This window comes from Astatotilapia calliptera, chromosome 2 (genome assembly GCF_964374335.1).
Source record: "Astatotilapia calliptera chromosome 2, fAstCal68.1, whole genome shotgun sequence".
NCBI lineage: Eukaryota > Metazoa > Chordata > Actinopteri > Cichliformes > Cichlidae > Astatotilapia > Astatotilapia calliptera.
The window spans coordinates 21,939,688-21,966,977 of record NC_137423.1 but is presented as its reverse complement, the minus strand read 5'-3'; the positions used below and the strand labels follow the sequence as shown (position 1 = coordinate 21,966,977).

General features: G+C 40.9%; 1 protein-coding gene across 2 annotated transcripts in view; it reads left to right on the top strand.

Moving 5' to 3' along the window:
* The window catches only part of psd2 (pleckstrin and Sec7 domain containing 2), a 38,215-nt gene extending 11,172 nt beyond the window's left edge, over positions 1–27,043 (top strand). Inside the window, exons 4-15 of one of the 2 annotated variants that reach the window (XM_026187072.2) lie at positions 16,206–16,394; positions 16,820–16,900; positions 17,680–17,792; positions 18,175–18,233; positions 22,968–23,057; positions 23,232–23,275; positions 23,437–23,627; positions 23,723–23,793; positions 24,225–24,382; positions 24,933–25,077; positions 25,317–25,460; positions 25,746–27,043. In XM_026187072.2, the coding sequence (XP_026042857.1) occupies positions 16,206–16,394; positions 16,820–16,900; positions 17,680–17,792; positions 18,175–18,233; positions 22,968–23,057; positions 23,232–23,275; positions 23,437–23,627; positions 23,723–23,793; positions 24,225–24,382; positions 24,933–25,077; positions 25,317–25,460; positions 25,746–25,976 (1,516 nt within the window). In that variant the 3' untranslated portion in view covers positions 25,977–27,043. Of the gene's footprint in view, positions 1–16,205; positions 16,395–16,819; positions 16,901–17,679; positions 17,808–18,174; positions 18,234–22,967; positions 23,058–23,231; positions 23,276–23,436; positions 23,628–23,722; positions 23,794–24,224; positions 24,383–24,932; positions 25,078–25,316; positions 25,461–25,745 lie in introns of both variants that reach the window. The other variant, XM_026187067.2, reaches the window with a different exon arrangement.
* The last annotated feature ends 247 nt before the right edge of the window (positions 27,044–27,290 follow it).

Below are 27,290 nucleotides of genomic sequence, written 5' to 3'. Positions count from 1 at the left end.
GCTCTCTCCAACCTCTTTTGCTTAAAGGATACAATAGAGAGAGATAACCTCAGTACTGTCAAATGAGAGGTTTATGCATCATGACAGAAGACCTTTTGAACAGAAACTCAAATTTTAGGAGGAGTGTGGTGGTTTTCTATGGGAGGGTTACACTAGATAAGATCCATGGCAGCCTGTCAGCATAATGAATCACTTGTGTGAGCAGGAAAAAACAAACTCGTTGGGCTTTTCGACAAAGAGAACTAGTTTCGTTCTTGATGAAGATTACATTTTTGACATTTTGACCAGTAACAGGTTGGGTTGGAACCTGATATATTGGTTCACTATGAAGGAAACAGATCATGGTAATAATGCTTATTTCTGCCTCTCTAATGTCACAGACATTAACTTGGTGGAGTTTTGGTATTGAAACTATGATATATTTTATGATATTGATGTTCAAATTTGGTTATAGCGAAATACCATGCTGAACAAAAGCACATTTTTAGCCTTTAAACTGTGACACTTTGAGTGGATGTAAAGTTGATTCATTTGCAGGTTTTATCAGAGCTTAGATGTGTTTGCCAAATTACCATGAACTCCGTGTACTTCATGGACCTCTAGCTATTATCATAATACACATATATAAAATCAAAGCTTTATTTATCCAAATAATTAATCATTAAGGAAAATATGCTTGATATAAACTGAATGTATACGAATCAAGTACATTTCATTTGACCAGATTTCATTAAATTCCATAAATACACAGAAATTTTACATGTAACATTGTTACATGAAGCCAGACCTGGAGGGATTGTGGGGACACGGTAACAGCTGACATGACTTTCTTACAATTAATTACCTTAATAGTAGTAAAATGGGTTGAAGGAGACAACGTAGAGCCACTGAAGGGAGAAGCAGTAACGCAAAACATATGGCGAAAACATGTAACTTGAACTTTGGCTATAGGTCTCCCTCGCTGGTGTGCACACAGTCCCTGTGGCGTGTTCATCAGCTCTTCCCCCTTGCACAGTTCCTGCAGTTAGAAACATACTGGAATGCCAAATAGATGCACAGACCTTTGACATTATCTGCTCAGCTAACTGCTGGGATTTGCTCAGACTCTGGTATGACTTACAGGATGAATGAAGGATTTTGGATGTCAGTTCTGCTCTTCTTTTCTCCTCTCCTTACCAGTCTACAGATGTAGTACTTTAGGCACAGTCTTGCTTCCTGACCACCAGCGCCAAGCTGAATGAGCTATTGTTTATGTCATGACATCATCGTCTTCAGCTTTCCTCGGCCCAGCAGGGTCTTAGAGTGAATGTGAGTGTGTATGTGTGTAAGTGGGTGATTATTGCTCCGTGCTAGCCAGCCTGCCAGACATTTGAGCACTTAAACCTAGAGTGGATACATCTGCTAGTCAGTCTTAAAGGGAAAGTTTAAGATTTAAAGATACTAACAGTTTCCAATTATTTACTTCTTGATGTCCATTCAGATGCTGTTTTTCAGGCTGTTAAAAAGGGAACCTTTAAAACTGTTAGGAATTCCAGTGCAAGTTAGTCTTTTAATATTCTCTAGAAGGATTATGGATCATGTGCTTCTGAACTCCTTCTACTGATAAATGAATTTCCTTGCCTTACATTTCTTCTCTCTCTGTGCCATTCAGTGTCGTTGAGACAGTGTCGTATTTCACTGTCTCACCTTCTGCCTCTCCATTCATTTCTCCACTTGATTCATGTTATCTCACTATATCACATCTTAGTTATAACACACACACATAGACACACATACACACATATCCTCCATTTCACTTACACTGCTCTCCTACCAGCATATCTTATCTTTCATTCTTCTTGTCTGCCTACTTCCTTTTTTTCTGGTGGGTAGCCAGAGAATTGCCGTGGTTACACATTTTGGCACCTTGGGCGTCATGGACAATGGCCCTTTTTCACTGCGGGACCGAGCAGCTGCAGAGCATAGAATAAAAAATTAAAGTCAGTCAGTCAGTCAGCTTGGCAGACATGATGTTTTTTTAATAATCACCTTTGCCCATTATTTTCACTGAGATTAAGAATTTTAGTCATAAGAAAAAAAATTGTTCTAAAATAATTGTAGCAGTTGAAACAACTTTGTTTCAACTGCTACTCATAGACTTTATAAGAAAATGGACATAGCCACAATGACATCACCTACTGATTCGCGAAGTCCCCTGTTGAAGCCTAATGCCAGGAAGTTTGTCTGAGGCCTTCGTGGTGTTTTTAAAATTGGATGTCTTGAGTAAGGAGGGGAGGTGACTTAGAATCCGAGGGATAACACACACTCGTATGGTAGTAAATTGCTATTTATAATAAGACCATACTAAAGCATATGCTACTTGGACCATAATTTATAAAACTGAACATTTTTTTGTACTCAGTATGATGTAAAAGTAATGATTAGTCTTTTTGGCATCATAGATTTGTCATTTCATGTCATTTAGACTTTGTTTTATTTTATTTATTTTATTTTTTTTGTTTTATCTGAGCACATACGTGTGTGTATTTACATATATATTTGTATTTGTAAATGCAAGTATGTGTACTTGTGTATATATTGTTTTTTTCTGTATATGTCTGAAATAAAGATACAATACAATACAATACAATAGATCAAAAGAACAGGAGAACTGTTTCCCCTGGGTGTCTATATCAGCGGTCCCCAACCTTTTTTTGCGCCATGGACCGGTTTGTGTCCGACAATATTTTTACGGACTGGCCTTTAAGGTGCTGCAGATGAATACAACAAAATAAAACCAGAACCGGTACCAAACAAAAGAATATTTATTCATAACACACGGGAAAAAACCTGGGGAAATCGAGTTAATGATAAAAACCCTGAAAACCATATACAGTATATATATATCTATATGATTTGCAAACGAAGAAGATGCCCCCTGCTGGCCATTAGAAAAAATGCAAGTTTAAGAAACTTGTGCGCTGGCTTCACTTTTCAGAGTTGTATTCTGCTCTGTATTTTCGTCTATGATGTTATTTCTATTTAATCGTGTTTATGGTGTTTTTGCATTGCATTTTTCAGGGTTGTGATTTTGGACGTCATACCTCTGCTATGTACAAAAATGTATGAAAAAAATGGTCATGCTGTGCTATAACTGTCAGTGACAATGCTGACATTTTTTTCAGTTAGAGCCCCTGTTTTTCCTAGGTTTAGCATGTACACTAATGTTAAAGGATAATACACCCTCTGTCAGTTCTTAGGTTTTACATATCAGGATATAATAAACAATTGGGTCTTAAAATTAGGTAAATACAACATCAGATGAACAACAACATATGACATATTACTCCATGTCATTATTTATTTAACAAAACTAAGACAGAATGCAGAACCATAGAATTGTTAAGTTAAGTAGACCTCATGATTCAGTAGCTTATAGAAACCCTTAATAGCAATAACTTGCGGTAACTTGAGGATCATTGCTCAGTTACATGACCCAGTTTCAGCCAAGCACAATGACTGCAAGGTACCCAGGTCCTGTGGCTGCAAAAGAAGCCCAAATAATCACCCCTCCACCACCATGCTTGACACTTGGTAGCCCTTCCAAACAAACCACACTTGTTCAGTCTTTTTCTGATTGTGCTGTCAAAAACTTTAACATTTTACATGCTAACTGAGGCCCTTTTCTCTGAGCATTTCACAGTTTGACCTTGGGGTGAATTTGCTGGGACATCAACTTCTGAGAAGATTCGCAACTGCCTGGAATGATTTCTACATGTGAATAATATTTTTCATTGTAGAATGATGGCCTTAAATTGTTTGGAAATGGCCTTATAACCCTTCCCAGACTGGGTAGCAGCAGTTGCTCCTCTGAGATCATTGCTGATGTCTTTCCTCCTTGGCATTGTGTTAACACGCCCCTGAATGCTCCAGACCAGCAAACTGCAATAACATCTGCTTTGGTAGAGGCACTCACACTTTCTGATGATCAGTTTATCGAGTGTTTGATTACTAGTACATGGATGCTACTTACCATCCTAATTCCAATAGAGGCAATAAGTATATATTTTGTTTTTCATGCACTGCTTCTGCATTTTGGAATAAATTTGTTAAATAATTAATGACACAGCGTAATGTGTCATGTGGTGAGGTTCATCTCAGATTGTATTTACCAAAGTAAAGTGTGTTTTATAAATGTAATAAGCAAAGACACACATTTTCTGCCAGTGCCACTGTTTCTTTGCTTGTGTAAGCCCCTGGGTGGTTACATTGTTTACAAGTAAAAGATAAGAAGTAAGTTTCTTTTATGTTTCCCAAATTTGTTGTTGCTTATACCCTACATCTTAATGAAATGTGCTTCATTAGGCTACATCAGTCACTATAAACAGATGTTGTGCTCCCTGGACAAGTAGAAGTGATGAGGCTCCACTCTGAGAAAGCATACACTATCTTTGCAGTGCATGTACATCATCTACAAATGTAGCTATACAAATTTGCTCAAAACCACAAATACAAAAACCTTAATGTTGCATATTTCTATATTATATTCATACTAATCTAAATATTACAAATATGAAAGGCAGATGTTTGTTATCTCTTGTGATAGTGAGTGAATGTAAATGACAATACAGCTGAAGAGGCAGAGTGGTGTGTCTTTGCGGAAGAACACATTGGCATGCAGTGTGAAGCAGTTGGATCGGCATATGTGTCTCAAAATGCTGCAGAAACTGTTACTGAGTCATACATCTGATGTACACATGTCTAACATGCTCTTTGTGAATGAAACTGAAAGGCTGTTACTCCACGTTTTGCTTCAGTTGTTCATACTACTAATCTCACCTTATTTTTACATATTTTTCAGCTTTTTTAACCATAGTTTTTGTAATATGGCAGTCAAACCAGGTATTCAAACTGATCCATTTGGCTGGCAAACCATGTGCACTGGTGTAAACTCATTGCCACATACACCTCAGTTTGATCTGAAGTGGGCTGGAAGGTTACTGCCTAATAAACTCTTAGAAACACTAGCAAATTATTTACCTTTCCTTTAGGGTATTATTTAATAAACCATCCATAAAACTAATGATACATGATTCAGAGGGACTTTGGTGCATCCAGATGGTTATAAAATGGCAAAAAAAAGCACAAAAAAAGAGAAAATTACTAAGTTGCAAAAAACGGGCACTTTTCTGTTATTAAATGGGAAGCAAACATTAACCCCCCCACCCACACACACATACCTAATTTTGTCTATCTATAACTTACCTATCTTTTACTTACTTTAGTGTGATATACTGAGCCCAACTGACAAAATTAGTTAAAAGACCCAAATGTATGCCCTCCTTCTTTGAAGTTTTCATGTTGTACAATGCAATCCAGTGGGCTGAAATGGACCATTTACTGGACCATATGTTTGACATCCCTTCCCTGGTGCATATACAGCCTGTCCACAAGTTAGCCTTCAACGTTTGTAGCTGGAGCTTTGATGTGGTGCAAAGAAACCTAATCTTACCTCAGCCAAACCCTCTCTGCAGATATTATTCCCACTGTTACTGTCTATTCTGACATCAGTGGGTGAAGATAGTGAAATGGGCAGCTGGCCACAGGAACAGGGAAAAAGTACAGCAGATACTGTAAGCATGCCAACCAGTACATGCAAATATGAGATGACAGTGCTCTTAGTCAGCAAACCTGGCTTTTAGTTTTGAGCTTGTACACTTGTGTAGTTTGTCAGCCTGTCAGTCATTGGGTTAGACAGTCAGTTGCATCTTTTTTTTGGTTACTTAGTCACTGTTACTTCACACGAGTTGTGTTGCTCTGTGCTCTGTGGGGACCATGAGTGAAGCTTAACCTTAATCCACAGAGGAGACTAAAATCGCCATGAAAACACACTCTCTGTTGGTCAGTCTATTTGTCTGTCCAGCAGCTTACTATAAAGCAGGCTATATCTACGCAGTGAAGCCAACTAGATGCAGGCTGATTATGTGATAATGCAAACTGCGCTAGAGCATCCATGCCCTCAAAACAAACACACGCAGTGCAATACTCAAGAAAAAAGATCCAGTGTCTGGACATATATGAATGTGTTTGACAAATGTTCTATGGCTGAACATTTGCATGAATACATGTGATTCCATTGTGTATGCGTATTCCTCCTGGTGGCTCACAAGCCTAACAGATCAAGCAGAGCAGATAAAAGCCAGGCAGTTTGTTTCCATATCAGAGAAGCAGCTCTACTGCATGGACTAACCTCTTTCATACACAGTGTTGAGCGCAGAAACACACATACACATGAAAGACATGTGGGCCAGAAGCATGCATAAACAAAAACTGTGTTTAATGCTCGCACATTCTAGCTCACTCAGTGATGCAGATATGGGAGTCCTTTATATCCGTCTTTCATATTCTTAATCTTTCTCTCTCTCTCTCTCTCTCTCTCTCACACACACACACACATATGTTTGAGGATATCACATTGGGAATAAAACCCTTAGTGAGGTTCTATAGCACTGCTGAAACATCCTGCAGATTATCCTCTCCTGGCTCACACTCAGGCAGTGATATGGACACATGCAGTCCCACATACACAAAAATAGATGCGTACACAAAAGGTTTGCAAACAAATCTCTTTCACCCTCTCACCACAGACTCACATGGTAACTGAATAGTTTCAGCACCAGCATATTTATCCCTGGCTATTTATAGCTCAACTCTGTTTTATGACACATCCCACAACCCTACTGTAGAAGTGACTGTGTCTGCTGAATTATGTCTTTCTAACCATGGGTTTCTCTCTTCTGAGGCGTCTTGTCAGCACTTCCTGTATGTGCTAAGTGGAAGAGAAAGCAGACCATATGAAACATTTGTGCGCAGTTCTTGGCATGACTGCTCAAACTGTAGCTGATTTTACAGCAGATGGTAATCTTTAGCTGCTGTCAGATCAAGCTGCTGTGTTTAGTGTTTCACTAAACCCAATCCCACACCTGAACATAATTAGTCTCACCCAGCCAAAAGAGGTCACCATTGTCCATTGTTTACAGCTGAGTAGGTGGTTTTTGAGTCCTGTGTGTTTCTCTGTGTGTGAATAAGAGCTTGTAAGATGGAAACAGTAAACTACGCTAAAGGTTTTCACCCTTTTTCATTTTGTTGTTATTACTGATCGAAGGATTTCTTGGTCATTTTGTATTATTTAGCTATGCTGTGTTTATAAAGGTATAAATGATTGACAAATTTAGGTTGTTCTATTCTCTCCTCAGTTTGTGGGTGCATTAGTGTTTCATCTAAATCATCAATCAGTCGTTGTCTTGTGTGGCTTGCAACTGTCAATGTTTAATTGGGCTTGCAGTCAACAGTAATAGTAACTCCTATTAAGAGCTCAAATACAATACAAATTCTTAGAGTAAGACGCAAACAGCAAACAGTGCAATTTACCTCTGTTTGCGCATGTGAGCGGTAAACAGACTATTTTAAGAAATTGTTTTGCAAGGCTTTTTATGTATTGAGTTCACTTATGTTTGCAACTTAGCAGGTGGAGCTCAAAGTTCTTTTTGAGTCAAGCTTCACTGGCTGATTGACTAAAATGCATAAAATAAGAGCTTGTTTTAATCAGCTACATGTTTTTAAGGCAACATTTCGCTTCTAAAACCTCATCAGCTGAAAAGCTGAATCTTTTTTTTTTTTTCCCCACGTGCTGTTGGCTGCGGCATCATATTTGTGCTACAACAGGTTTATAAATTCTGCTGTCTGTGTGGTTGTGTGTGAATGACAAAGGTTATCCATGAGTCATAGGAAGCCTCTCCAAAAAACACAGACTTGTGACTAGTGTTCAGATGTGTAAAAACAGTAGTCTGGCCACTGTTGTTGTCTGTATTCACCAGCCACTTTATTAGATGCACCTTGCCCACCTCTCAATTTTAAATACACGTAGACATTGAGGGCTAGCAGGAGGGACTATGCGCTTACCTGCTGCTCTCTGGCAGGTAGCTCCATGCCCTCCTGGGTTTTAATTGCACCTTAGAACACACATGCATCAACACTACAATGAGCGGGTGGAGGGAGGTTTGGAGTCTTCTCTCACCCCCATTCTCTGCGGCCTGCTGGAGCGGGGGGGCTAGGAGGAGGAGTTGGCCGTCCGACTGCGGTCTGGAGTGTGGGGCCTCCCTGCTGCTGCGGAGTCGGGGCGGTCTGCCTCTCCCCACCGCAGGGAAAAGGGTAACACCACCTGGGTCTGGGTGCAGTTCCCCCCTCCAGGGGCAAGGGTACCTAGACCCGGTTCGTAGAGTACGCTTGGGGACAGAGTCTCTTTATGTCTGTCTCCACGTTGGTTGAGTGTGGAGTAAGTGCATATGAGAGCATGAGGGTGGGAATGGATGTTTGTGTCTGTGTGTGCCTGCATGTCTATGTCTATATGTCAGGTTGGGTATCAGACGCCACCTCTCTGGGGACATCTCAGGCCCTCCAAGGTTTGGAGGCCTATCTCTACCCACCACCACTTTCCCTTCCAGTGGCGGACTCCCTCAGGTGTCGGTGCGTTGGTGGTTCTTTGTGTCTGGGGGTGGGCGTCCGGGTACACACCGGCTCACTCCTTGGCGGCCGCTTATCGGGGCCTGGAGCCTGGGGCTCGCTCGGGCCACTTCGGAGGTGGGGTGCCCCCGGCCTCTCGGCCTGGGGCTCGGTCACTCAGGCACAGCTGGCTGCCGGCGGAGCTCACGGGCGCGTCACTGCAACTCCCCCTGGCTTCTGCTCCGCGGCTGCTGAGTGAGCCCTCATCTGGGACTCTCCTCAGCTCTTACTGGGACAGTGGCGCGGCTGCCCCACTGTTGGTCTTCCTTGGTCTCTTGTGTTCTGGGGGCCTCTGGATGTCTGGAGTTTTGATCTCCTCCATACCTGCTTCATACCCTGGAGGACGGGGCTGTGGCTCCCCACACTCCCTAGCAGATCGTTACATGGAGAAACCTTTGGAATGCAAGCATGCTGATCCACACAGGTATGCACACAGGTGTACACACGGGTATTCACAGACGCGGACTACAGCTTTCTTGGCTGCTGCCTCAAAGCACATTGTGCGCTGTCTATCTTGCCCCCACACCATTACACCACCCGTTCTTAGCTGGCACGTATTCTGTGGTCTTCTGCTGTTGTAGCCCATCTGCTTCAAGGCTCAATGAAATGTGTGTTCAGAGATGCTCTTCTGCACAACTTTATTGTAACAAGTAGTTATTTGAGTTACTGTTGCCTTCCTATCAGCTCAGAGCAGTTGTGGCCATTCTCCTGAAGTCAGGCATCAATGTATTTTCATCAAGGGAAAGCTGCTGCTCACTGCACAGGTTCTCTTTTTCTGACCAATCTCTGTAAACCCTAGAAATGGTTGTGTGGGAAAATCCCAGCAGATTATTAGTTTCTGAAACACATCAACAACCACGTTCATGTTCAGTGTGAACTGCAGCAGGTCGTCTTAACCACGTCTACATGTGTAAATGCATTTACTTTCTGTCCTGTGACTGGTTGATTAGATATCACCTGTAGAACAGGTCTACTTAATAAAGTGTATAATATATATAGCTTTTTTAAAAAGATTTCCACACCCTATCTCCTGATTTTTTACTTTTATCAATACAGATGCTTGTTGTGATAAAGTGGGTGAGAAGACCATTTGTCTATATTCTTAGTTAACATTCTTGTTTTGATTTAACCATATTTCATATATGGTCTGCAATAGGCAAACATCTACTATCCCGGGTTTGTTTATGTTTTGCACTTTTACAGATTATATAATATAACATCTTGGTTTAAATCAATTCCTACAAGTTTGTTAAGTTAACATGTTATTTATTTCAACTGTTAATTGGTATTGTTTAGAATTTACCTTACCTACCTGTCTTCCAGAAACAAAAGGAGGAGATGTAGTTTTACTTCCTGCTTTATACCTTCTGGGTTTGTCTGAGGTCACAGGAAGAGACCAAGTGCAGAAGGGGAAGAACTCTTATAATTTAATAAAGTTGAGTTTAGAGGGTTTATGAAGAAATAGATTTATTGTTGTAATATGTATTGATTACACCACAGAGTTTATGTTGCCAGTAAAGAGGAGTAGTAGAGGTTTGAATATAATCATGTTCATCTTACCTACCTACTTAATGGAATAGTCCAGAGGAGAAATTGTTTGGTTAAGTGGACTATTTTAAGCAGAAGAACTCAGGTGTTTCGAGAAAGAAAGGTTCAGGTCAGTGTAGCTGTGTGCAGTTTGACCTTAATGTCTGTTGATTTAAGTTCAGTTATGTTTATTTGAACTGAGTTAATTATAGAGTTGAGTTTCTTATTTGTTTTTTTGTAAATATTGTTTGGGTCACAAAATGGTGAATAAATCACTTGCTACACTGGACAGCATCAGTCTCCTGCACTTCTTTGACCTCTTAAGTCGAGTCCTACCACACTTGTCATTTCTTTTTCTGTGCTTCTTTCCATCAGATCAGAAAGCGGCCTTTGTGTTCTAGCTAGCAAATGTACTAATATTACTCTGTGGTTTTGTGTGCTTTACATGATGGGTTATTTTTGTCTCATTTAAATTATATTTACATAGCAACCATCAGTCTCCCACCTCTTTTTAACCTCTGTTATATCTGTAGATATTTTTAGCTAAATGTCTCATTGTTCATTACACATGGACATTACGCTTGGATTTTTCTCTATCCGGTGATAAACTCTTGCAAAGTAGAGCCAACCAGTCATATTTTGTCATATTAAGCTCAGGTGGCTTTACGTTTACCTTGGAGCATGCACAGAAATCCTCACATCTACTAACTGCTTGCGACTTAATGAACTTTAAGAAAACAGGACGTCCAGCTGGCGTTGGACTGATCTGCTGGCTCTCAGCCCTATAATGCAGAGGAAGTTGTCTTGGCTGGGACACACAGGGCCATTGTAAAGCCACCACTAGGAACAGCGCTATTCATCAGAAAGAAAGTCTGTCCAGTGCTCGCTCCGCCCCCAACATCCTCCCTTCAATGGAGCTTTCAGACCAACCAAGAAACTTCAAGGAAAGCCCTCCAAACACACTCCGTGCATGTTCGCGTTGTAGTGGAATAACACAGCAGTGTCACTGATCGTCTCTGAATACGCTGCGATTTTATAGAACTTGACTTGGCTGAAAGTTAGATCACCAAGCCGGGCCGATGCACAGTTCACCGAATACTGGACGATGAGGCGGTCGGACCGTAGCACGCCTTTAACCGCTAATTTCCAAGATCCGAGATGTGGAAAGAGGAATATGATGTTCACTTCGACTTTTTGCTGCAACTCCTGTAAGCTTGGCTTTATCTCTCTAAACTCTTTTAAAGCTCTGATCTCCAGATGGGTGGGTACATTAACAATTATGCTGCGTGGCAAAATGGAAATAGTGAGGTAGCTGTGGTGTAAGTTGACCCTGGCGAAAAATTCCCATGATAGTAGAATAATATTCATAGAAAGGCATATTTATGGTAGAAAAGAAAAGAAAAAGACAAACCGTATTTTAATCTAATGTGGCACGTGGCTGACGATGTGCTGGACTGGGTTAGCTATTACTTTTCATTTGAATTTAAAAAAAAAACAAATCTGCTGGAATTATTATTATTATTATTGTTTTAATAATTCACCTATTGCTAGATAGATTATTTGATGTCGTGGGTACAGCAGAGTTCAGTTCAGTATTTAATTGAAGATATGACAGATCATAAGCTGCCAAGTTCAGGTTGATGGGTTTACAGTGGTAGGAAACGAAGAGCCAAAACTAAAAACACCACCCCTCTGATTAAGTGGAAAATGATTAAAAATAAGTCACTTTATCACTAGCTTACTGATCAAGTGATTAATGTCTTAATCAGTTATTGTTGGATTCAGTTCTAGTGATGTATTAAAATATGTAATAAATGGTTTGTAGCCAAAGACCTGATTGCTGTCACCTGCCTGCTTCTTATAAAATCAGTACGGCTGATTTGTTGTAGCAGCCACCAGTGTTATACCCTACGGAAAAGAGCAAATATCAGTAATGTGTGTGATTCTGTTTGTTTATTAATAAACAGTAAAGGCTGCTACTGTCATCGGTTCACTGAACTAATGGTAACGAGTGTTTTTATTCACAGAGGTGCCTTTGTTGTTTGTATTAGGTTCCGTTCTTACATTTGTTTTTAGTTTCATTTTCTGCCAAGACTCAATCTAAAAGTTGAAACAGATGACCTCACTGACACGCTTGCACAACTACACACAGAGCTTTACTTCTGCCTCTACTGCTATACATCACTTTGGCCATAGATCAGTGTAGGCTATATAAAAGCAAAAGAAGAGCCTGTAAAATCACAGAATTTTACAATTTGGTTTACCCCATAATTGGTAATTACACTCATCCAAGATGTATTTAGGACCCTCCGCTTCCTCCCTCATGCACACACCCACACACACACCTTACACAGACACACCTTGTAGCTGTGGGCACGGGTAGTACACAGCTAAAGAGATTAGCATGTGAGTCAGAGACATGTCCTATCATGCTCTGAGTATGACACAGTCACACAGACACGAGCGCAGACTGAGTGGCGGTCACACTGACTGAATAAGACTGGCCTGGGGATACAAAATTGTGCCTTCACATAGACTAATAGCTTTGCTGTGTGCCACTTGGCCCTCAGTAACTCTGAGTGTCTTTTTCACAAAAGACCTGCACTAGATAGCTGACACTTAATACTGTGTCCCTCTCACTAATATTTTGTGTTTGTGTGCCAGAGACCGTTGCACGGGAGGGAGACTGGCATCGTTTTAGCAATTTAGCCCCACGACTGATATGAGTTTTGAATGATTTATAAGGACGTTCTGAATGCAGTGAATTAATATGATCAGACAAGCGAAAGCACATTCACTGCTAACACCAGGCTGGATATTGTTTTAATGGTCTGGCACACTCATTTTATTAGGTGTATATCAACATGTTTGCCTGTTGTTATGAATTTTTTCCCTTCATCTAATTGTTTGTGTCTCAAGTAACTAAGCTTTTGTGGGTGAGAGTTGTGTATTGATGAGGAGCTGGCTATGGGGTAGCTGTGCAGGAAGCATTTTAATCGCATCCCTAAACCAGATCTGATGGCCCCTTTTCCACTCCAAAGAGCAGCTAGTTTTACTCCTCCCGGAAACTCCCCACCCTGTCCCCAAGGCTGAGCCTTTGCACGCTGTCAGTGGCCATTTTCTGCTGGCTTTATCTGCAATCTCGTTGTCATTCTTGGAAGTGATGCTTTGCTATGATAAGTTGGAGAAGTTTGTATGACCCAACTCTTGGTGGTTAAGAAGTTTATGTATCCTGTGACTCTGGGTACTCTGTTTATGGGGGTAATAGTCTGTTGCTACCAAGGCAAATTGGCCCCAGCAGATCAAGGGCCAGATGATGATTCTATGAGATTAATGAATCAGCCAAGACATGAAAGTGGATCCTTGCCTGGAGCAGGGAAATCAGAGTCCTTTGTGGTACTGAGCTGTATGGGTGTAGCACACAGTCAGCTAAAGTGCGTGAAGTCAGGGGACTGAGTCTTAGCTATGGAAACTAGTCATTTGTGATTTCGCCTGTAGCTTTGGATTTTTGTCCACTTTCATTCTTCTTCCTGTAGCGTGGGACACTTAGCTTCCGCTGTATCCATAGTAACCAACTAATCCTTTACGACAGCAGTGCCTAATGTATTGAATTTACGAGGGTAATGAAATTGGGCTGATCACATTATGCAAAGACATCTGAATCATCTGTTGGGGCTGCTGGCGGCGCATCACGGATGCAGAGACCAGCAGGAAATGAAGAAATGCTGCTGAGACTGACGGAGGTGAATGCGTGTACCTCATTTGTCATCAGGATGCTGGTAAACATGCGAGTGGTGTATCATTTCCATTTGCTTTTTTTTTTTTTCTTTTGTCATGGATGGGCGTTATGCTGTCTTTTAACCAATACTTTGCCTGTGGGGTCTGGATGGAGCAAGTGTCTTACAGACGTGCACATCACATGTGGAGAAATGTCAAGTCTCTATCGACACACAGAAGTCACAGAAATGACTTGGAATCAAAAACAATCCTCACTGTTTATTAAGATGCCAGTAAAAAGGCTACACAGCTTCCCACTGATTGACTCTGGCGTGCATAACAGTGTGCAAAGTATGTAGTGCAGTGCAGCACAGTGGATATAACATCAGTCAAGCTGCCACAGTAAGTCATAAATACATAAGCAGGGCACTAATTAATACTCTGCATTGATTATCTATGCTGTCTTTACAACAGTTTAACAGCCACAGAGCACGTGGGGCCTTTTGTTTGAATAAACAGACTGTTAAACTCTCCTTCAGCCCCCAGTAGCCTTCATCACAGCCTGCAGTAATGCCCTTATTTATTAAAGGTTGCCAACTGTAGCATGAGACTCAGCCTAGCTGTCATGGTGCTACTCAGAAGTTATGTAGTGTCTTCTGTGACTGAAAGCCTCAGAAACCTGCTGATGTCCTCAGGGTAAAACTCTGTAACGCCAAATCCTGTTTTACAAGCTGGACAGTGCAGTGTTTGAAATATGTCTGCGTTTGCCAGACAGGGAGGGTCTGATGAAAGATGCTTTTAAGTTTCATTTTGCAAAATGTATAATTTAGTGTCTTTCTGAAGCATGACCCATACTAGTGATTAAAAAGTCAGAACATCAGCTCCTGCTGCTGTGTCAGTTTTTTAAAATCATTTTGTTGCAACATGATGGTTAAGCAAGTTAGCACTGTTTACCCACAGCAAGAAGGTCCTATGTCTCAACCTGTGCATGGGCCTTCTCTGTTCAGTCTGTCAGCTCTGGGTTCCCCTGCAATCAAAAACATGTTAGGTTAATCATAGGTTAATGTTTCTGTGTTGGCCAGGAAGCTCTTGCCTAAGAGATTCTAAATCTGAAGAGCTCCATTTCCTGGTTATATAAAAGGTATATAAAGATTAAAAGTTTTTACTTCCCCCAATTTAATGTACAGTGCTAAATCACTAGGCTAAAAGCTTTTATGCCCGTCCACCCCTGTCAAATGTATTCCATTTATATCGATGCCCTGGACAATACATGTGGAACTTCTAATAAATTGAATGAAGTTGACTTTATTCATATAAACATCAAATTTGTGTTAGATCACTAGGATCAGAGCATGAATGATATTTATGCAGCTTTAGGCCTGTTGAGCATGCTTTCCCCTGCAGTGGTTTTACATCCTTCTACTTAGGCTTTTACTGGCTGAAAGTATGATTCATTTATTTATTTATTTATTTATTTATTTATTTTATGTTTAAGCATACGCTTAAATGAGTAACTCACTTGGGTGAAATAGAAAAGAGCTTAATAATCAGTTCAGGCTGCTTATAAAATGGTATATTCCAGCAACGGTTAACACATTTCAGTTTGAAACATTACCATGTATTGTTACCATGGTGCATAGTGTTGGAAATCTGTCATCGATTCAGCCTGTGCAAGTTATTACTTTACGCTGAAAACAGCACGTTCTGTCGTGTTCTCAACACTCACTTTATCTGTTCTTCACCTTTATTACTCCTGCAGGGGTGACTAAGTGCATTCTGTTTTTGGCATAAACTCCTTGTTTCATACTCTCACACAGACTCATTCACAGCTGGAATAGACATTTGACTGATAGACAAGGAGGTTGCAAAGGGCGTTTAACTAGCACATTTGGGTGTTTGGGGAAAGCTACCATCGAGGCCAGGGAAGGAGCATTACTTGGTCACTTCTGAGAAGCTTACTTTACTAACTTCCCAGCTGCATTTTCCCAAAATAGAAGGGTAGAATTAAAGGGTTTTCTTTATGTTATAGCCCTTTAATATAGCCCTTTAATTCTAATTATCTTAGTGGTCCACGGTCTGAGATTAGTGGGGCTTTTTAGAGGAGATTGGGGCAGGTGAAAGCAGCTTCAGCTGTATAATCAGCCATCATATCCACTGCATCAAAGTAGGACATTAAGTGACAGTGAAAGTGGGTCACTGCCATAACAAGTCATTTGAACCTCATTTGACTTGTTTTTCTGTGCATGTGAGCATATGTTTATGTAATTGAGTTTTATGCTTCACAGTTGAGCTTTTTCTGTTTAGCTGTGAGTGAGTGGGTGTCCATAATGGGCATGCGTTCCATTCATTACCCTGGGTACCTGCTTGTGTGTGCGACTGTGTGTTTGTTTTTACATGTGTGTGTGTGTTCTCCTCCTCAGCGATGCCAACCTCACAGACGGGCTGTCTGACTCAGATGAGTGTGATTTGGGCAGTCTGGAACACGGGAGCACGGATACTCTGGCCAATGGCTGCCGAGCTGACTGTGAGGCTGCGAAGAGGCTTGCCAAGCGCCTCTATCACCTCGAGGGCTTCAAACGCTGCGATGTGGCCAGACACCTGGGCAAGAAGTGAGCATGCATACAGACAGTTAACACAGGCACACACACTCTGGTGTGATGGTCCAATACAGGGAGGTTTGTGGGCTTGCCACAAGTGTTCCATATCCACGAGACACAAAGATGATGGATGTAAAAATCAAACAAACAAACAAACAAAACAGAAAAAAGTTTCATTAAACACTCCTCAATGTGTGTTCATATCTGAATGTGTATCCATTATCTATAAATATTTCCCAGTAGGCACACAAAAATAAGGGCGCAACAAGTCAGGTTTTAACTGTTTTGTTGGTAAATATAACTGTATTGTAATTTGAAATAAAATATAATGAAGTTCCGTTTAATCACAGGGGAGTTACACCCTTAGTCGTGGCTGTAACATAGTGTTATCAAACATTTATATAACATTTGTTGATGTGCTTTCTGTCTCCCTGCAGTAATGAGTTCAGCCAGATGGTGGCATCAGAGTACCTGAGCTTCTTTGATTTCTCTGGCTTGTCGCTGGATCGCGCCCTGAGGTAATGCCCACTCAGCACTGGCAGGTGATGAATGTGTGATGGTAGAGCTATTAGTGCATGCACCTAGGCTGTGTGTGTTCTTCACATTCCCTCTTCACAACACATTAGCTTTGTGTTAATCAAGCTGTCGTGCTCAGTACAGTTAGCTGGTGTAGCTGACAGCTGCAGAGTACATCACGGTCTTGTATCTGACATGTTGCTGTCTCAGACTGCTGCCTTCAGTGCAGGACTTTCAGTTGAGTGAACAATGCTGATGAAAAGTGACATCCTGCATTCATTTTGGTACTGTTGGGATCTTTACATATTCTGGATCTTCAAAGTACATTCAGCCAAAGTGATGAATTCTGAAAAAAATTTTTTTAGATGCATCATCTGTATCTAAATCTGAAAAAAAGATGTCAGCTACCAAGATGGCTTCCCTAGAATAATAACTTTTTTTTTTTTTTTGCCTGTCCCGTTTGGCTCTTTTGCCATCAGAATTGTTGTCTAAAGGCAAAGAAAAATGCCCAATAACTTTAAATTTAGCACAGTTAACAAAAACAGAAAATGCTCAGATCTGTGATAATAATATGCTTTTGTTGTTTAACAAAAGTGTCAGTTGACAAATCAATCAATGATTTTGACACTGATCCCCTCTGATTTATTTACAGTTTAGATGTGGAACCTGTACCATACTGCACTATGCCACAATGACCTGAGTTTTAAAAAGCAGGACTAACTGTTGAAGTTTTGGGGTTTTTTTGAGAAAAATGTTTCATAAGGTTGTTCATGTGTGGCAGGAACTTCTTAAAGGCCTTTCCACTGATGGGCGAAACCCAGGAGAGAGAGCGGGTCCTTGTCCATTTCTCCAGACGCTATTGCCACTGTAACCCCCAGACACCCACCTCTGAAGGTCAGAGCTGTGAAGGTGATGATAAAGATAATCAAGGGTAACAGTATTATAATCAGAAAGTGAAAAAAGACAAAAAAAAATGGCTGTTGTTGGTGTCCATGTAGAAAACAGTTGACTAAATGTCCATGGCCCATAGTTTTGCATTGCAGTGATGAAGCTGGTGCATTTCAATTCTTAAAATGTAACTATTGCAAATCACTTTATAGCACCAGATGATATTATTTGAGTGTGTAGATATATTTTGTGCAGCACTGCAGACGTGTGCTGAAAAACTGTATGTACATTGATTTTGTACACTATTGTTTTTATATGAGTGTGTGTGCTTGGAAAGAAGTGGTGTGACATTTAGCGGACCTCAGCCATGTGTACTGTCCCTTTACAGATGGAGCCCACACATTGACCTGCGCCCTCATGCTGCTCAACACAGATCTGCATGGACATGTATGTATTGTATTTCTCTGACATTCTGATTCCCAGAATTAACAACCTTTCATTTGTCTAAATCACTCTTCATGTGACTTCATATTGCTATAGAAAGCCCACCTGTGAGGTCTGCTATCTACCTGTTGTTTTTGCAAGCTTAGCTTTAACAAAATGTTGGTTAGTTGTTCAGTCCCATCAGAACAAGGAACGCTAACTAAAGTGTTACTGGTTTGTTGCTGCTGCCCTAGAACACTGACTACAGTGACCCTGACACTAATGAATGCATCAAAGCAGAGGTGTGGACTCGAGTCACATGACTTGGACTCGAGTCAGACTCGAGTCATTAATTTTATGACTTTAGACTTGACTTGAAAAAATGTTCTAAGACTTGTGACTTGACTTGGACTTTTATACCAATGACTTGGGACTTGAATTGGACTTGAACCGGTTTACTTGAAAAGACTTGATATTTCACCTAGAGCTGGGCGATAGAACGATAACGATATGTATCGCGATATAACTTTTACTCGATAGAGAAATTAAGCTATCGCGATAGACCTCGCCGCTCTTGTCCTCAAAGAAAAAAAAAAAAGGTCAGCCAATCCAAATTAAGTAGCGCAGAGCCGAACCAATCACAGCCGCAGCGTCACGTCGCGTGGCTTGTTACGTACAGCACAAGTGCCAAGCCGCACGTGTGTTTGTTTGGGAAGCAGCCAGCAGGTAATGGAGGAAATGAGTGTGCCGACTAGAAAAATCAACCGAGCGTGACCGAAGAGAAAACAGATGATGGTTCCAATGCCGGAGAGATTGTCAAACGGAAGAGCCATAGAAGTTCCGTAGTGTGAAGGTTTTTCGGCTATTTCAAGTCTGACAAAAAACAGAGTAGCGTGCACTGTAAATTGTGCCGAAAGCAAGTCTGGAAATACAATAAACTGGAGCATGCGTCACACTGTGCGCCACGTTATTGTTTCGGTGAAATGAATTTCTACAATACTGTTACTGTTAATTCTACTCTCTGCAGTGTTTAAATGCTTACATATACACACAGTTACTGTCCCTCCACACATACGACTCGGTTCTGCTTCTATGCCCCAGCTTTGTTTACTTTTTCCCACCGAGGCTTCTAGACTTCTGATTGGCCAACATTTCTGCACGGTTAGGAATCTAGCGCCACCTGCTGCTTTGGCATGTTCATAGCAGCGTTTTCCTTCATTTCTGCCTTTATGTGTGGACGGGATTATTTTTTTTAAAACGAAAACGGAAAATCTCAGTTTTCAAAAATACCCGTGTACGTGTGGACGTAGCCTCAGTCTCTGACTGGAAGCGCTAATTCGTCATTCGTTTTTTGTCAGACTAAAGTAACTGTTAAAATTGTTTGAAAAGCTCAGCTATACAACAAGGAGAGATTGAGAATTTCCTTTTAGTTCTCAGTTTATTTGATATTGACAAAAGTTAGTCAGTTTTGTCTGTTCTTCTGTAAAACAAACTAAGATTTATTTTTAGAATTAATATTTTGTTTCTAAGTGGAATTGACAATTTAGTCTGTTTCGTTTGTTCTATTTTGAAACTTAAACGCTTTAGCGGCTGCCTTTTGTGTAGTTTGCAATATTTGCCTTTATTTATCTGAAAAAGTCTCATGTTCCTTAAGTACATCTACTCTGTTGAACTTATTATGGGAAATAAATATTTAAATAAAAACAAGCTGCTGATTATTTCACATTTTACTTGTGAGCAACGGCACATTTAAATCTTACAAATATAGTTATTTGGCTTATATCGTGATAGATATCGTTATCGCCTGAAATGAAAAAAACATATCGTGATATGAAAAAATCTCATATCGCCCAGCTCTAATTTCACCCCAAATATAAAATTTAACACGCATATTATATAGAGATTGAAAATGTGACGTCATTCACGGGTAGAACCGCAAAGGATTCTGGGAACTCGTGGCAAGAAGTACTAGCGCACGCAGGCTTTCAATTAAAATCAGTCACACAGCGATAAAAAGAAACACAAAAATGTCAAGAAGCCGTTGTATTATTAACTGCAATAGCCGGTCGCATGACAGCCACGGGAAGCCGACGGGTAAAGAGATCGGTTGTTATCGGATTACGACATTTAAGAGAAATTGTTCGAGCCATGTTTCCGAAGTGACAAACAGGCGACGGATGGCCTGGATTGCAGCCATTCAAAGATCAAATATAACGTCCCAGAACACTCCAGCTCACAGGTTAGTCTGCTCCAAGCATTTCCACAAAGGTCAGTCTGCTGTTGTAGTTAATACGTCATTTTCATAACATAATTGGTGATATAGGTTACAAGCAAGTCTGGCGCTGAACAGAAATTGTCGCGCTATGCTCCTTTGTTTATTGTGCATAAATAGTGAATTGTCCTGACACAATATTGCGTTTCGCTTCTGTTATTATGGTACATTGACAAAAACATATACTTTTATTCACAGGATAAAACAGGTTTTTTGTATCACTAATTGCCCAGTACGATTACAGCATACAATATTGTTGTCACTGCTACATTTCTGTGATGCGTACCAGAAATTATTTCCACTACTAATTAATTACCATTGAGCTCAAAGGTCCTATTAATAAACGGTTAAGGAATGTGTATTTATGACGACAATTTGTGAGACTGGTAAACTTATGATACGTACGATGGTCTTTCGTTCTACACGGTGCGTTTCAAGGTCCTGCACCCATCTGTCGGTAAACTGTACCTGGGCTTGTTGCAGTGACCGGAAGTTACTAAACTTCATGAGTTTATGCACTCACTCCAAGAACCGTATAATTATAAATATGCATATAAATATGCTAAGATGAGATAGCTGACTTCATCTAACTAGCAAATGTTTTCCAGGCTACGTTGGTGATGCAGTTTTTTTTTAATGTGTATGATATTTTTGTCATGCGATTTTAAAGCCGGTCCTACAACCGCATCCAAGAATAACATGCAGCTTATCTCAGAACTGTCGGTGAAAATTATTCTTGGAGCTAGGTTTAATTGAGCTGCATTCTAAAGAGGTGCAATTTCACAATTTGTGTATATTTTCTAAGTTCACTATTTTGTCATGTGTTGAGAAAAACACAGATTTTAAAATTACATGGTCTAATATTTACATTTAGCATAACTGCAACATGCTTTTTTTCATTTTTTTTTTAATGACTCGAAAGGACTTGAAATTCAAAATTTCAGACTTGTGACTTGACTCGGACTTTTACACCAGTGACTTGAGACTCGACTCTGACTTGCCTGACATTACTTGAGACTTGACTTGAGACTTGAGGATAAAGACTTGAGACTTACTTGAGACTTGCAAAACAATGACTTGGTCCCACCTCTGCATCAAAGTTAGATAAACTAGCTGACGTTCGCTAAATAGCTTTCACATTTGCTTTGACAGTGAAAGATTTCTTGTCCTTCACCTCCCAAAGGCAGTATTATCGACCCATCCAGATCAAAGCTATATGTAATTATCAGTGAAAGGTGATTTTCAGGAAGATACAAACATAGCCAAAGTGGACCTCCGGCAGGGACTTTTTTTAAAATGAGTCTGGAGTCCCCAAAACATGTAGGTTGTTGACTTGCCTCACAGGACTGAAAACTGAATTAGACAACAGAGTGTAAATACAGGCCTTTGTCAGCAATGCCATGTCTTTATCTATGTCCTCTTTTAGGTATAGTTCTTCTTCTTTCCCTTCTCTTTCTGTGCTTTTGTCCCAGCTTCTCTCTCCCCTCCCCGGCCTAGTTTCTGACCTGTTTCTGTCTCTCCTCTCCTCCTGTAGTCTCGTCTGTTCCCTTCTAAAAACAGGGACACTGTGGTCTTCATAACATGATCCATCATAGGCTTTTTGCTTTGCTTTTCTTCACCCTCCTGCTAATAGTAGTTTTACTTAATAGGCCTTCTCTAATTAAAATCCTCTCTTTTCTCAATCTCTTTCCCTCCTTTTCAAATCCATCCTCTGCTAACCATATCTGGTCCCCTGGTCTCTCTCTGCCCCTGCAGGTGGTAAGTATACGTACAGTACTAACACTCATCTCGTTCACAAATGCTCCTCCTTTTGTCAGCTGACAATAGAATTGAAGTCATATTTTTAAAATGTAGGTTTTTAAATACTTTCGTTCAGTGAGACAAAAGTATTTAAATACCTAAGTTTGGTTGGTATTTATGCTGCTTAAATGAAAACTGATCATTCAGTGAAGTTGTAAGAGTATTATCTTCTTGTGACCATTAGTGGATCATACCAGTAAAGAGAGAATAAAACATTTTCCACTGCCTGTCAGATCACATCCTGATTAATTTCTGTTTTCGCTGGAAAAGGGAACTGGGCTGTCTTGCCTGCTATGTAACCTCCCTGGAGGAATGTGTGAATCACATCAGTTTCAGATCAGTTTTATTTCCACTTCTGTGTCTATTCAGGTTAGAAACATCTCCCTTCTAATCATGAGGCATCGTGATTAGAGGTCAAAACGCTGGTAAAAGGTGTGCTTGATATGTTCTAATATAGGCACTACCACTGCGGTAGTACCTCAGCTGTATAACACTGCCACCCAGTGGACAGAATCTAATCTGCATCGACATTGGAGTCGAAAAAACTCGGTGTAAAGCACCAGTTTCTTTAAAATAATAATAATATATTTTAAAAAAATCTTTTCATACACATGCCCCCCCCAAAAATCATTAAATTGTTGTTTGTTCATTTCTCTCTGTCTCTTGGTGTGTTCTCCTCTCCTCAGAACATTGGGAAGAAGATGTCCTGTCAGCAGTTTATCAGTAATCTAGAAGGTCTCAACAACAGCAAAGACTTTCCCAAAGATTTATTAAAGGTACAGATCTCGTCCTGAAGTAGCACAGCAACAGGAGACTGAGTCAGCTTGATTGTTATTTATTCATTTATTCTCAGCCACAGACTAAAGTTTGTGTTGTCATTCCAACCCAGTAGTCTATTTTTTTTTTTTAAAGAAAATGTTCACAAGTCCCCTCTTTTGTTGCCTGCACAGGTTTTGTATAACTCGATCAAGAACGAGAAGCTTGAGTGGGCAGTGTGAGTATGTGTTCTGTGCCCATCAAAAGGATAAGTATTTGTAGTATGCAAGTTTTTTGAAGTAAGTGCACTTGAATACATTTCAATGTGTGTGTGTGTGTGTGTGTGTGTGTGTGTGTGTGTGTGTGTGTGTGTGTGTGTGTGTGTGTGTGTGTGTGCAGTGAGGAGGAGGAGCTGAGGAAGAGTCTGTCAGAACTGGTGGAGGAGCAATGTGAGGGCGGGAGTAAACGTGTTGCTAGGGTAACGGACGGCAGTAACCCTTTCATTGCCATTCCCATTCTCCTAAATGCCGTCACCTACAAGCATGGCGTGCTGACCCGGAAAAGCCACGCCGACATGGATGGCAAACGCAGTGAGTACACACATTTTTGACTCAAGTTAGCAAATCCTTTATGATAAAGAAAAATAGTAATAAAGCAAGAGCTTTCTTTGTGTTTTTTCTCCTAGCTCCAAGGGGTCGCCGAGGATGGAAGAAGTTCTATGCAGTTCTGAAAGGGATGATCTTATATCTCCAGAAGGTACCGCATCTCGTCCTCTGCTCTGTTACCATAGAAACACACTGCTGTCACTGCAGTGGTGGATGCTGTGAGCTTCTGTGCTCTGTGTGTGTGTGTGTGTGTGTGTGTGTGTGTGTGTGTGTGTGTGTGTGTGTGTGTGTGTGTGTGTGTGTGTGTGTGTGCCAGAAAGGGAGGGTGATAGAAAAGGCAATTACAGAGGAAATGAGGCTGGTCTGTGTAAGTGTGTGTTTGTCTCCCCCTGCTGGCAGGAAGACTTTACTAACAGCCCATAAGGTTAAATAAATTAGCTTCTATTTCTTGTCATCGGGGTAATGTTTTTAATTTCAGGTGATAGTATGAAGGTGATGTTACTCTGGTGTCAACCTGAATGTAGTGATCTGGACACTATCGATACGTGCAACAGTTTCCTTCTATTCTTGTTACTTACCCAGGATGAGTACAAGCCAGATACCGACATTTCAGAGGTAGACCTGAAGAACGCAGTGCGAATCCACCACGCTTTAGCTACTCGTGCCACCGACTACAGCAAGAGAGCCTACGTACTGAAGCTCAAAACCTCAGACTGGAGAGTCTTTCTGCTGCAGGCACCGTAAGTTATCTGTCCTTAAACAGTAAAATTTTAGGTTTCGAAATTTTACAACTTTTTTTTTCAAGTTTTAATTTTGCATTATTTTTGATGAAACCATGTTACTTCGGTTTGAGAATGAATGTTTTAAGAGGATACGCAGGTGTAGAGGAGAAGGGTGTGTGGTGCATAATGATCTATGAATAATCTGTAAATAGCCCTGCTCTTAAGAAGAATTTCTGTGGTGGTTTAAGGTGCTAAAAAAGGAGTACCTACTAATAATCCGATAATGGAAGGCACTATCTCTCATTTGATATTCAGCATGCCTCAAAACACTGATTACACTATTATTGTGTCGAATGACTTCAGAACTGTTTCTGTGTTGGATTTGTCATTTAGATTTGAAATCTTAAAAGCTTTCAATTGAAAATGTAGGTGTGTAGTATAACTAGTTGGATGTTTGATATGATTTTAATTGCTCGGTTGCTGTCATCATTTTCCTGCTAAAATGAAACATACCACCATTAAAACTTGAATGAATTGGTTCTCTGTCTTTGTTTCTGTCTCTCTCCAGGAGTGAGGAGGAGATGATGTCTTGGATCTTCCGGATTAACCTGGTGGCGGCGCTGTTTTCTGCCCCAGCCTTCCCTGCTGCTATCGGCTCCATGAAGAAATTCTGTCGGCCCATCCTGCCGTCCTCATCCACCCGACTGAACCAGGTCCGCACTCAAGCACATGCACAGATGGTGGCACGCATTAGAAACACGAACTTCCTTCTCTTGCATCCCACAAGAAACATTATACACCAATGTCAGCATTCAGCATCCAGTACTAATTGCATATACCACACAGTCTATTTCAGCAGCATGCACAGTTTACATATGCTATTTGTATCTGCTTACATCTGATTGGCTGTTTTGGGGTCCTCTGGCATCTGTTTGCGCTGTGATTGGTGCAGGAGGACCAGCTGCTGAGTCACGAGAACAAGCTGAAGCAGATGAGCCTGGAGCTGGAAGAACACCGGAAAAATCTGCCCTCAGCTGACCCAAAAAGCAGAGAGTGGGAGGAGTACCGGCTCAAAGAGCACTACCTCGCATACGAGGTAAATTCTTTGTGTTGCTTTTTGTTAATTTCTCTGCTTTTAATTTTCTTTTTTTAACTGATAAACAGCTAATAGACCACGAATTATGACAGAGGAACATGTCTGCTGTATTATTTTTAGAGTCAAGGGTCACTTTATTTACCCTTGGTATTAAAAGCTAGGGTAGACAACCTGTTTTTTGGCAAATTGTGTTATTGGTCTCTTCTGTTTGACTCTTGATTAATTGTCCTTTGGTCTTTTTGTCTTCAAAAACACATCTCTCCTTCCACGCCCCTCTCTGAGCAGAAGACTCGGTATGAGACATACATCAGCCTCCTGCAGGCTAAAATACGCACAGAGACGGATGACCTTGAGAAGATTGAGGCCAGCGTGATGGGCGGCCTGATCATGGAGGGCGGTCTGGCCGGCCGAGAGTGCCACCTCCGCAAGACGCAGTCCTCGCCGTCCATCAGTCAGGCGCACGGTGGCCTGAACGGGAGGGCAACTGGATGCGACATCCCAGGAAAGAGGAGCTGAGGAAAGAAGACCAAATGCCACAGCCCTCAAAGCAGCATCTCTTCAAGCCAAACTAGTTAAATCCTACAAGTCCTTCTCGGATTTGCTGTTAGCATTTTATTTATTGTGCTCCATTCTTTAGTAAGCCATCACTATCCTTCCCAGAATTTATCAACCGTGATGATAAGTTCCTGTAATGAGCAATAGATAAGAAGAGCGTGCGCTTGATACCCCACCACAAGCGACCCTGCCAAACCTCAGTTCTTTTAACTTTTGTTATTGCACATTACAGCGATCATAACTGTGATCACTATTTATAGCAGCATCGTCAGTATTAATTTTTGAACTCAGAGTGAAGAGTTGTCTTTAGTTGAAATGTGTTTTTTAGTTGTGAGCTGCAGTAGTTTATAACCTGTCGATATAAGACTGCACAGACACAGACTGGTTTCCTTTGCCTTGCTCCGCAGCTTGGGAGTCAAGCAGTGATTGAGATGGACATAGTACAGATGGTACTACTGTAGCATTTTGGCTTTACTTCAACTTGCGTTTACACACTCGGCCACTCCCAAGACTGTGTGCTTTATGGACCTACAATATTGTTGGAGAATGGTGTCTGAAGATGCAACATATCTGTCCCGGAGATATAGGAACTCGGAGAAGAACTCAGGAGGATCAGATTCCTGTATAGCATATTTATTTATTTATTTAACCTTTATTCACCCCAGCAAGGGTTCCCCTCTCAACATTCACACATTTACATGCATTCACATGAGAGCAGGAGCTGCCAAGAGGAACCATAGTTTAAACTGTTCACTGAGCTGCTCCACCGGAGGAACTGGAGGTTGAGTGCCTTACTCAAGGGCACCTCGGCACTAGCTGTTGAGGGATTTAAAGAATACTGTTACTTGTCAGAGATCAAACATGTGTTCCTGTGATTTTTGAGCTGCCGCTTCCCCCCTCTAATACTAACCTGTGTTTAACTGTATGTTTCTGGAGAGGGCAAAAGCACTGTGCCATGTTATCCACTTACTGCTCTTTCTGTACCATGACTGAGTAAACTGAGCTGCCAGAACTCATATGTAACAATATATGGTTGGGCGTGAGGTTTCTGAAGACTGAAGGGCTGAACAGGAAAGTGTGGGTGGGCTGGTGTGTGCACATGCATGTGTGTGTACGCGTGTGCATTGGCGTGCTTTTGAAAGTGGCTCCAGTTAAGAATTTGAACTTGTAGGCGACAGGAAGAAGTAAATATAGCAGGGTCATGTTATTTGTATAAAGATTTTGTTGAGCACATTGAGAGAAAACAAGCCGACGGCCTTATGCTGAATAGCACTG